This window comes from Palaemon carinicauda, chromosome 13, assembly GCF_036898095.1.
Source record: "Palaemon carinicauda isolate YSFRI2023 chromosome 13, ASM3689809v2, whole genome shotgun sequence".
NCBI lineage: Eukaryota > Metazoa > Arthropoda > Malacostraca > Decapoda > Palaemonidae > Palaemon > Palaemon carinicauda.
In genome coordinates, this window is record NC_090737.1 from 127001031 (window position 1) to 127013053 (window position 12023).

At 49.8% G+C, this 12023-nt stretch overlaps 1 protein-coding gene across 1 annotated transcript in view; it reads right to left on the reverse strand.

Moving 5' to 3' along the window:
* Positions 1-12023, reverse strand: part of LOC137651798 (conserved oligomeric Golgi complex subunit 1-like) — an 82739-nt gene that overhangs the window by 42245 nt on the left and 28471 nt on the right. The window contains exons 2-3 of the mRNA XM_068385016.1: positions 5669-5809; positions 5054-5224 (exon numbers count right to left, since the gene is read on the reverse strand). Coding sequence (XP_068241117.1) covers positions 5054-5224; positions 5669-5793 — 296 coding nt within the window. The 5' untranslated portion in view covers positions 5794-5809. The remainder of the gene's footprint in view (positions 1-5053; positions 5225-5668; positions 5810-12023) is intronic.

Genomic DNA, 12023 nt, shown 5'->3' on the forward strand with positions numbered 1-12023 from the left:
AATACTTGCAGTTTAGGCTGAATTCGACGAGCACCCTGGAAGATGGATGGAATGGAAACTGAAAGTACCCGTCCTTCCGATCCAGGGTTAAAGGAGTCCTGTCGCCTCGTTACCAGTCTGATCGATTCTGCTGGTCTACGCTGGCCAAAGTTTGTTCGACAAACTTGATCAGGGCTGAGAGGTCGACTATGGACATCCCCTCTCAGATCCTTCCTTACAAGAAAGGATCGACTGAGGGGGCCGGGGGTGAAGCCGTCGATGATCCTAAGGAAGACCTTCGCCTAAGGTATGGATCATTCTGCCCAACCGGGCAACTCTGCTGATGCTATGGCATAGAGGTTCAGAGACACTGAATTCGCTGACAGAGACGGCAGGCGCGATATCCTTGGCTACTCACAGAGATTGTGCGGGAATGGGCATCGGGAAGCTGTCATTCGGATGAGTAACCTTAAGCATCCTCCCAGCGAAAAAACCTGCAATCCTAGAGTTCGTGAACTCCTTTTAGGACTATGCCCCCCCGGGGGAGTCTCCCGTGCCATCTGTTCCTGACAGGAGGAAACTGCAATTGGACACCTTGTCCCAGTTGTCGTAGCCGATAACTTAGGCCGACGTGGTTGAAAGAAAAGGGAGCTGGAGCCCTGCAGAGTCTGGAAGAAAGCGCCTTGGAGGAGTGAAACCGGAAGTCGATTTACTCCGCACAGCAGATGTTTAAGTCTCTGTCCTTGGGCAAAGACAAAACTCTTCTCAAGGATGGAAGGGTGTCTGAGGTCGTTGACCTCCACAGATGAGACACCCGAAGGAAGCCTTCAGTCAGTGCGTCCAGATGGTACAACATCGAGCTTGTCCGCAAGTAGATACTTAACGACGAAAGGCCAAGGTGCCTGAGCTCGAGAGGAGGAAAGTACCCTTGATCTTCCTGTAGCTTCCTTGAACCAAACCTCGGGCCGTAACCGAGGAGGGAAAGAACCTGGTAAGCTCCCAGAGGAAGAGGTAAGCAGTCACCCCTTGTCCGATGGAGAAATCTTCAACGGAAAGCCCCCCCGCCAAAAATCCTTCCAGGGCGGGAGAAGGAGAGAGTACTCGTGCAGGAGAGGGGACCCTCGAGACCGACCTCTTGGGAACCAACTTCGCCCTGGGGGAAGTCACCACGAAGTCCACTCCTCTCTTTCTCTTCAGCGTAGGAGAGACAGCCGCTGGTTTGTTACCCTGGCCGGTGAGTGCTGGTTTCATAACCCTCATTAACGCCCGTGCCAGCGGATCAAACCATGTCTGCTGCTCCAAGGACACAGAGTCCGAAATCCTCGCTAAGGTGAAAGGGATCGGGCGATCCTTTGGAGAGGACACGACGGTTCCTGCCTGAAAAGAAGGTGGGAAGAATGCTGTACTGACCTGTCTTCGTCCTGCACTACCAACCTGTGCTTGGATGGAGGTGATCCCGAGTGCCGCCTAGGAGCACGCGTCCCTGCTGCTACCACCGGCTGTGGAATTCGCCGCGAACTATGGTCGCGCGAGGGCGAACGGTCGCGCAAAGGCGAATGGTCGCGCGGGCGCGCAGGCGAGTGGTCGCGCGGGCGCGCAGGCGAGCGGTCGCGAGGGCGCGCAGGCGAGCGGTCGCGCGGGCGCGCAGGCGAGCGATCGCGCGGGCGCGCAGGCGAGCGATCGCGCGGGCGCGCAGGCGAGCGATCGCGCGGGCGCGCAGGCGAGCGATCGCGCGGGCGCGCAGGCGAGCGATCGCGCGGGGCGCGCAGGCGAGCGATCGCGCGGGCGCGCAGGCGAATGGGCGTGACGGCGAGGGATCGTGCTGCCGCGTAGGTGAAGAAGATCGCTGGCGGTAAGCGATGGCGAGCAGCATGTGTAGGTGAATGATCGCGTGATAGGGTGCGATGGTGGACAGCATCCGCAAGAGGGCGAGCGTTCAGGGTTGTGCGATGAGGAGCAGCATGCGTAAGCGGGCAATCGTGCAGGGTTGTGCGATGGCGAGCAGCATGCGCAGGTGAATGATCGCGTGAAAGGGTGCGATGGTGATCAGCATCTGCAGGAGGGCGATCGTTCAGGGTTGTGCGATGAGGAGCAGCATGCGTAAGCGGGCAATCGTTCAGGGTTGTGCGATGGCGAGCAGCATGTGCAGGTGAATGATCGCGTGAAAGGGTGCGATGGTGATCAGCATCTGCAGGAGGGCGATCGTTCAGGGTTGTGCGATGAGGAGCAGCATGCGTAAGCGGGCAATCGTTCAGGGTTGTGCGATGGCGAGCAGCATGCGCAGGTGAATGATCGCGTGAAAGGGTGCGATGGTGATCAGCATCCGCAAGAGGGCGATCGTTCAGGGTTGTGCGATGAGGAGCAGCATGCGTAAGCGGGCAATCGTTCAGGGTTGTGCGATGGCGATCAGCATCCGCAGTTGAGGGTCGCGCGATGGCGATCAGCATCCGCAGTTGAGGGTCGCGCGATGGCGATCAGCATCCGCAGTTGAGGGTCGCGCGATGGCGATCAGCATCCGCAGTTGAGGGTCGCGCGATGGCGATCAGCATCCGCAGTTGAGGGTCGCGCGATGGCGATCAGCATCTGCAGTTGAGGGTCGCGCGATGGCGATCAGCATCCGCAGTTGAGGGTCGCGCGATGGCGATCAGCATCCGCAGTTGAGGGTCGCGCGATGGCGATCAGCATCTGCAGTTGAGGGTCGCGCGATGGCGATCAGCATCCGCAGTTGAGCTAGTAGCTGGCGAACCATGTTCCTTCAGAAGTGTTGGAGAACGTTGGCGTGCCAGCTGTAACACACGTGGGCGATCCGGAGATCGCTGGCGAGCTGATGATCGCTGACGAGCTGACGATCGCTGGCGAGCTGATGATCGCTGACGAGCTGATGATCGCTGACGAGCTGATGATCGCTGACGAGCAGAAGGCTACGCGTGGAAGCCTGCGCAAAGAAGTCCTTGACCCCGACCTGAACCGAAGTTCTAGATCGCGAGGGCGAACGTGGGCGCACAGGGCACGTAACAGGAACCGCAGGGAAGATCATCTTGAAAGCGCTGACGAACAGGAGAGCGCTGACGAACAGAAGGGCGCGCAGGGAAACCCTGACACGCAAGGGAAGAACCCCCGTGGGGGCAACCCTTTGCCCCGAAGGGATCGTTGTCCGCCGGGAGACTGATGTCCGTCGGAAGACCGCTGTCCGTCGGGAAGACCGTTGTCCGTCGGGAAGACCGTTGTCCGTCGGGAAGACCGTTGCCCGTCGGGAGACGAGATTAGACTGCTGTCCATCTGCACCAAGACGGAAGATCGAGAAAAAGAAGTTGTAGGCTGCAAACGGAGATTCAAAAGGGCGCCTCAAGCACCCTTATAGGGAGATGAGAGGCCCTTACGACGAGGCGGACGGAGGGCCTTACGGCGAGGGAGGCCAACAGCAACAGCAACAGAAGAAACCTCCGAAGAGGAGTCTCTATGAGTGTACTCTCTCGCGAACGACAGAGAAACACTTCGTGGAAGAGACTGGTCAGCCAGTGACCTAAAAGGGGCAATCCTCCGAAGAGGAGCCCCTGCAGTTGCCCAGCCCCTTGAGCGAAACTGCAGGTGCGACCGCTCAGCACCAAGAGCATAGTCGCACGAAAAAAAGGCAAGAGAAGAACCCCCCAAAAGAGGAAAAGCTCAAGCCTGGACAGGAAAAAACTTCCCTCGGAAGGAAAGTTATCCGCCCAAGGAGGCAAGCCTCCTGACTGTTCTAAAATGAACTGGAGAGCTGTCCGTCGACACGGGAGTACTACCAGTAGAAGGAGACACGCCCCTGACGACAATACAAGGGGGGAGGCAGCAACAGCCGAATCCCCAGGACTCAACCAGACAGCTCACACCGTTGCTATATTACAGAAACGAACTAGATCGGTAACTGTAAAAAAATAAAACAAATAATATTAGTACACATTCATTCCCCCGGGAAGGCTCCGAAGAGGAATCCCGAGGAAAAGGAACAAGAATTACACAACAGGCACGTGCCCTCACAACCACTTACACTCGCGGAAGGAGAGCTGTAACCAAAACAGAATTATAACAATTATAATTATGTAACTATGTAATTATGTAATTTAAAAAAAAGAATGAACACTAAAGAAAAAACGAAAACCCCGAAAGGAATCGTTCTACAAGCTGAAAAATTAACAACTACAATTAGATTCATAAACTAATTGAGACAAAATGTACGGCGTAGCAACCCCACCCACACGGGAAGGAAGCTACAAGGGCGTAGTAAAACATAGTAAAAGGGTGAACGACCTCAAGAGAGAGAGAGAGAGAAAGACCGAAGTCAAACTCGATCGCAACCCATAAAATTAGGCCGTGGTGGCCTAACTGCCGAGGCCTCCACGTAGATATCGTACACTACACACACACATCTGAAAAGGAAACTTACTTATTTCTATACTCAAATATATATACAAACATGAAAACATGTTTACATATATATTGAGTAAAAGAAAAGTAAGCGATTAAGTAAAGACAAAACAGACAATGGCTGCCAAGCGAGGACCAAGACAGAGACGTCTGTCACAGTCCGAGCCAAAAGTGAAAGTGAGTATTCACCTGTGTGTGAGGGGGAGGAGGGGTAGCTAGCTACCACTCCCCTACCCCCCCGCTAACTAGCGCGGGGGTAATACACCCTCGTTAAATTCTAATGGCTCGCCATTTCAGCTACGCTAAAAGTAATAACCCTTTGTAAATAGCGTGGTTTGTATTTCGGTTACGGAACAATTACCCTTTAATTAATATTCAAACTTTACATGCTGTTCACAACTGTGTTTTCCTCAAGAATATAAATCTGGTGAGGTTATGAAAATATAACAGATACATTTTAAAATTTCTATTTTTCCTCGAAGTCCTGCAGAATGTCAACAGACATTTTGTATTACTGGGAATCTAACACATGTCTAGAGATTAGCCCTTCTATATTAAGTTAAAACGGTTAATATAATTCATATTTTACATGGTAGCTACCCATATTTTCAAATCATAAATTAATGAACTTCTGATACAACAATAAAAAACCCTTATAAACAAAAATACTTACCGATCATTACCAATAACAGGATGACTCTTCGTTTTAAATCCGATAAGACCACGTTGCTGAAGACTCTCGCAAAGACCTTCCATTGTTTGTATATTTTTGCATATAGCATTTGCACTTTCTTGCATCTCTGCTATCGTATCTGCTGCTTCTATGAGGTCTCTATACCTCTCCCTGAAAAAAAACAAAAAAAAACATTAAGCCTGTAGATGAAGACTTAAGACATTAAAAATTTAAAATTAGACTAAAATCTAAATAATTAAATCCTTCATAAGCAACAGCTAATCCCCTCTCCTATGGACCTTAATTCAGGTAAAACAAGGTCCTTCCACATTATCTAAGATGCATCCTCAGAAAAAATATCCTTCATTCACTTGTAATTAACAGTACTTAGTTTAGAAATTCATAAAAAAGACTAATCATATTAAAAAGAGGGATGGTAGGAGAACCAATAAAATGGATAAATACTATATCAAGTCTCCAGGCCCATTAGATAGGACAAGGGGATAAGGTATGTATACTTAAAGAATAGTATTAAAGAAAGGCATCTGTATATGTACTTTAACATACCTATATTCCATACATACCAAGTAAAACAAAAGTGAAAATCTAACATACCCAACCATAATTCTGAGATCTTCTTTTTTCCGTTCAATGTTATTCCTGGTTTTTGTTAATATTTCTTGAACCTGGGGTACAGTGTTGTTTTCAAAAAGCAGCGTAACTTCGTCATCATGAGACATCTTGAATTAAACTGAGCTGAAAAATGTTATTTTTATAATAAAATAAATTTTTGAATATACTGTACTTACCCGGTGATTATATAAGCTGCAGCTCTGCTGCCCGACAGAAAAACTCTACGTTCAAAATCCGCCAGCGATCGCTATGCAGGTAGGGGGTGTACTTCAACAGCACCATCTGTCGTGCAGGTACTCAGTACTCAATGTAAACACAGAACTCAATTTTCTCCTCGGTCCACTGGGTCTCTATTGGGGAGGAAGGGAGGGTCCTTTAATATATAATCACCGGGTAAGTATATTCAAAAATTTATTTTATTATAAAAATAACATTTTTCAATATTAAACTTAGCCGGTGAGTATATAAGCTGATTCACACCCAGGGGGGTGGGTAGAGACCAGAATTAATTGTTTACATTATTATAAGCTAAGGATTTTGTATTTCATTTTAGCAGTTATTCAAAATAACAAACATAAAATAAATAAGTACCTGGTAAGGAAGTCGACTTGAACAATTACTCTGCCTTTTTTAAGTACGTCTTCCTTACTGAGCCTCGCGATCCTCTTAGGATGCTGAGCGACTCCTAGGAGCTGAAGTATCAAGGGTTGCAACCCATACTACAGGACCTCATCAAAACCTCTAATCTAGGCGCTTCTCAAGAAAAGAATTTGACCACCCGCCAAATCAACCAGGATGCGAAAGGCTTCTTAGCCTTCCGGACAACCCAAAAACAACAATAAAAAAATTTCAAGAGAAAGATTAAAAAAAGGTTATGGAATTAGGGGAATGTAGTGGTTGAGCCCTCACCCACTACTGCACTCGCTGCTACGAATGGTCCCAGGGTGTAGCAGTTCTCGTAAAGAGACTGGACATCTTTAAGATAAAAAGACGCGAACACTGACTTGCTTCTCCAATAGGTTGCGTCCATTATACTCTGCAGAGATCTATTTTGTTTAAAGGCCACTGAAGTTGCGACAGCTCTAACTTCATGTGTCCTTACCTTCAGCAAAGCATGGTCTTCCTCATTCAGATGGGAATGAGCTTCTCGTATCAACAGTCTGATATAATAGGAAACTGCATTCTTTGACATAGGCAAAGAAGGTTTCTTAATAGAACACCATAAAGCTTCTGACTGTCCTCGTAAAGGTTTAGTTCGTCTTAAATAGAACTTAAGAGCTCTAACAGGGCATAAGACTCTTTCTAGTTCATTTCCAACCAAATTTGAAAGGCTTGGAATATCGAACGATTTCGGCCAAGGACGAGAAGGTAGCTCGTTTTTGGCTAGAAAACCAAGCTGTAAAGAACATGTAGCCGTTTCAGATGAAAATCCGATGTTCCTGCTGAAGGCGTGAATCTCACTGACTCTTTTAGCTGTTGCTAAGCAAACGAGGAAAAGAGTCTTTAAAGTGAGATCTTTAAAGGAGGCTGATTGTAGTGGCTCGAACCTTTCTGACATAAGGAATCTTAGTACCACGTCTAAATTCCAACCCGGTGTAGCCAAACGACGCTCCTTCGAGGTCTCAAAAGACTGAAGGAGGTCCTGTAGATCTTTGTTGTTAGAAAGATCTAAGCCTCTGTGACGGAAGACTGCTGCCAACATGCTTCTGTAACCTTTGATAGTGGGAGCTGAAAGAGATCTTTCCTTCCTCAGGTATAATAGGAAGTCAGCTATTTGGGTTACAGAGGTACTGGTCGAGGATACTGATACCGACTTGCACCAGTTTCGGAAGACTTCCCACTTCGACTGGTAGACTCTAAGAGTGGATGTCCTCCTTGCTCTAGCAATCGCCCTGGCTGCCTCCTTCGAAAAGCCTCTAGCTCTAGTGAGTCTTTCGATAGTCTGAAGGCAGTCAGACGAAGAGCGTGGAGGCCTGGGTGTACCTTCTTTACGTGTGGCTGACGTAGAAGGTCCACTCTTAGAGGAAGAGTTCTGGGAACGTCCACCAGCCATTGAAGTACCTCGGTGAACCATTCTCTCGCGGGCCAGAGGGGAGCAACTAACGTCAACCTTGTCCCTTTGTGAGAGGCGAACTTCTGCAGTACCTTGTTGACAATCTTGAACGGGGGGAATGCATAAAGGTCTAGATGGGACCAATCCAGTAGAAAGGCATCTATATGAACTGCTGCTGGGTCCGGGACTGGTGAGCAATATATTGGGAGCCTCTTGGTCATCGAGGTTGCAAAGAGATCTATGGTAGGTTGGCCCCATGTGGCCCATAGTCTCTTGCACACATCCTTGTGTAGGGTCCATTCTGTTGGAATGATTTGACCCTTCCGACTGAGGCAATCCGCCATGACATTCATGTTGCCTTGAATGAACCTCGTTACTAGAGAAAGGTTTAGATCTCTTGACCAGGTGAGGAGGTCCCTTGCGATCTCGTACAACGTCATAGAATGGGTCCCTCCTTGCTTGGAGATGTACGCCAAGGCCGTGGTGTTGTCTGAGTTCACCTCCACCACCTTGCCTTGAAGGAGGGACTTGAAGCTTTTCAAGGCCAGATGAACTGCCAGTAGCTCCTTGCAGTTGATATGTAACGTTCTTTGATTCGAGTTCCAAGTTCCCGAGCATTCCCGACCGTCTAATGTCGCACCCCAGCCCGTGTCCGATGCGTCCGAGAAGAGAACGTGGTTGGGGGTCTGAACAGCCAGGGGCAGACCCTCTCTGAGGTTGATATTGTCCTTCCACCAAGTTAGTGATGACTTCATCTTCTCGGAAATGGGGATCGAGACCGCTTCTAGCGTCTTGTCCTTTTTCTAGTAAACAGCTAGGTGAAATTGAAGGGGACGGAGGTGGAGTCTCCCTAACGAAATGAACTGTTCCAGGGATGAAAGCGTCCCTATCAGACTCATCCACTGTCTGACTGAACATCGTTCCTTCTTTAGCATGTTCTGGATGCATCCTTGGGCTTGACTTGTTCTGGGGGCCGACGGAAAATCCCGAAAAGCTTGACTGTGAATCTCCATCCCTAAGTACACTATAGTTTGGGATGGGACCAGTTGGGACTTTTCCATATTGACCAGGAGACCCAATTCCTTGGTCAGATCTAGAGTCCACTTTAGATTCTCCAGACAGTGACGAATGGAAGAAGCTCTTAGAAGCCAGTCGTCCAAATAGAGGGAGGCTCTGATATCTGCTAAATGCAGGAATTTGGCAATATTCCTCATCAGCCTCATAAATACAAGAGGAGCTGTGCTTAGGCCAAAGCACAGGGCTTGAAATTGGTAGACAACCTTTTCGTAAACGAATCTCAGCAAAGGTTGGGATTCTGGGTGGATGGGGACGTGAAAGTAAGCGTCCCTTAGGTCTAAAGAGACCATCCAGTCTTCCTTCCTGACCGCTGCTAGAACGGACTTTGTGGTCTCCATGGCGAACGTCTGCTTTGTGACAAAGACATTCAGCGCACTGACGTCTAGCACCGGCCTCCACCCTCCTGTCTTCTTTACCACTAAGAAGAGACGGTTGTAGAAGCCCGGGGATTGATGGTCCCGGACTTTGACTACCGCTCCCTTTTCTAGTAAGAGAGACACCTCCTGCTTCAAAGCTAGTCTCTTGTCTTCCTCTCTGTACCTGGGAGATAGATCGATGGGAGATGTTGCTAGAGGGGGTTTGCGTACAAACGGGATCTTGTACCCTTCTCTGAGCAACTTCACAGATTGTGCATCTGTGCCCTTTTTCTCCCAGGTCTGCCAGAAGTTCTTGAGTCTGGCTCCCACTGCTGTCTGAAGAAGGTGGCAGTCAGACTCTGCCTTTAAAGGACTTGGTACCTTTCTTCTTCCCACGTCTCCCTTCGGCACGAGCACCTCCTCTGCTGGAGGCTCTGCCACGAAAGGGCGGAATGAATCTGGACGCTGGAGTGTCCATCCTGGGTCTAGACAAGGTAGGCAAAGGGGTGGCTTTGCGGGCAGAGGACGCAACCAGGTCATGGGTGTCTTTCTGAATCAAGGAGGCAGCAATCTCCTTTATCAAGTCCTCTGGGAAAAGGCACTTTGAGAGAGGAGCAAACAGAAGTTCCGATCTCTGACACGGTGTAACTCCAGCTGACAGGAAAGAGCAAAGGTTTTCCCGTTTCTTGAGGACCCCGGATACGAACGAAGCCGCAAGCTCACTGGATCCGTCACGTATGGCCTTGTCCATGCAGGACATAATGAGCAAGGAAGCTTCCTTGTCAGAAGGGGAGATCTTCCTGCTCAAAGCTCCCAGACACCAGTCCAAAAAGTTAAAGACCTCGAAGGCTCTAAACACTCCTTTCAACAGATGGTCTAAGTCTGAAGGAGACCAACAAATCTTAGAGCGTCTCATGGCTAGCCTGCGGGGAGAGTCTACTAGACTTGAGAAGTCGCCCTGGGCAGAGGCAGGAACTCCCAAGCCGAGAACTTCTCCCGTGGCATACCAGACGCTCGATCTGGAAGAGAGTCTCACAGGGGGAAACGTAAATGCTGTCTTCCCAAGGTTCTTTTTGGACTGCATCCAATCTCCTAAAACTCGTAAAGCTCTCTTGGACGAGCGGGCGAGGACGAGTTTCGTGAAGGCAGGCGCTGATGACTGCGTGCCTAAAGCGAACTCTGACGGAGGAGAGCGTGGAGCCGCAGGCACAAACTGATCAGGAAACATCTCCTTGAACAAAGCAAGAACTTTTCTAAAGTCCAAGGAGGGTTGCGTGGTCTTGGGTTCGTCGATGTCCGTATGCAGGTCGTCAATGTGTGCAGCGTCGTCATCATCAGAGAGTCCATCATCTGAAAACTGAGGAGGAAGCGGCAAAGGAGTAGGAATCGGCTGGTCAGCTGAGTCCGGCAGCACGGGTGCACGCGTGACTGAACCGGACGCAACGTCATGGAACTGTTGCCCAGTCTGTGAACTGGCAACAACCATAGCAGCGCGGGGACGCATATCGTCTACTCCAGACTGTCTAGTCTGCTGTGGGTGAGTAGTGGTAACCACACTGGGTTGCGGAGGTTGACGCACCGCGTCAAAACAAAACAACTTAGGTTGTTGTTGTACCTCGCGAACGTCAACGGAAGGTTCCGTGCGTCGCTGAACGTCAACATGCGGCTGGCAGGGTACACTGGAACGCATGGGTGACGGGACTCTCACAGCTGGAGTGCGGGAGAAGGTAGCCTCAGCGTCCACCGGACGCACAACCGTGGTTGGTTGTAGGCTAGAGGTTGGTGCAGCGTCAACCTTCTCCGCACGAAAGTCCTGCATCAATGACGTTAACTGTGACTGCATGGTCTGCAGCAAAGACCACTTAGGGTCTACAGGAGCAGGTGCGGCAACAGACGGTGTTACTGCCTGATGCGGTACCGCTTTGCCTCTCTTAGGAGGTGAGCAGTCGTCGGAAGACTGCAGCGAGTCCGAAGTGACCCAGTGGCTACAACTGGGCCGTTGGACTTGCGCGGAAGGGACCGACTTGCGCTTAAGAGGCCGCGAGACCTTGGTCCATGGTTTCTTTCGAGAAACCTCTTCCGCAGACGAGGAATAAATGGGCTCTCTCGTCTTCGTGTGGGTGGGGCGATCTTGGGTAGATACGCCCGAAACCACGGAGGGAACGTCTGTTCGCTGATTAAAGCCTCTCGAACCCTTTGGTCGTACGACATTGCTTCTCCCCTGGGCTTGGGAGCTTGCAAGAGGTCCCGGACTGGGAGGACGACAGGCACGAACAGACGAACCCTCAAGCGCAACACTATCCACAACACTACCACTCACTTTATCACTACCCACTGCACTCTTGCACTTCAGCTCCTTGACGTCTGCCATGAGCTGGTTACGGTCACTAGCCAAGGACTCGACTCTCTCACCCAGAGCCTGAATGGCACGCATCATATCTGCCATCGAAGGTTGTTGAGTGCTAGAAGGGGGATCAGGAGCAACCACTACAGGGGAAGGAATAGGTTGTGGGGCATGAGGAGAGGAAAATTCAACGGAGCGAGATGAACTTCTCCTGACTCTATCTCTCTCTAGCCTACGTGTATATTTCTGGAATTCGAGAAAATCGAATTCCGAAAGCCCAACGCATTCCTCACATCGATCTTCCAATTGACAGGTTTTATCCCGACAATTGGAACAAATGGTGTGAGGATCGATAGAGGCCTTCGGAAGACGCCTTGAACAGTCCCTAGCATTACACTTTCTGAATTTAGGGACTTGAGAAGGGTCAGCCATTTTGAATTAGTCAAAGGGGAATTCAAAAAACTATCCAAGTCGTCAACAAATAATCCAATATCAACAAAAGAATGC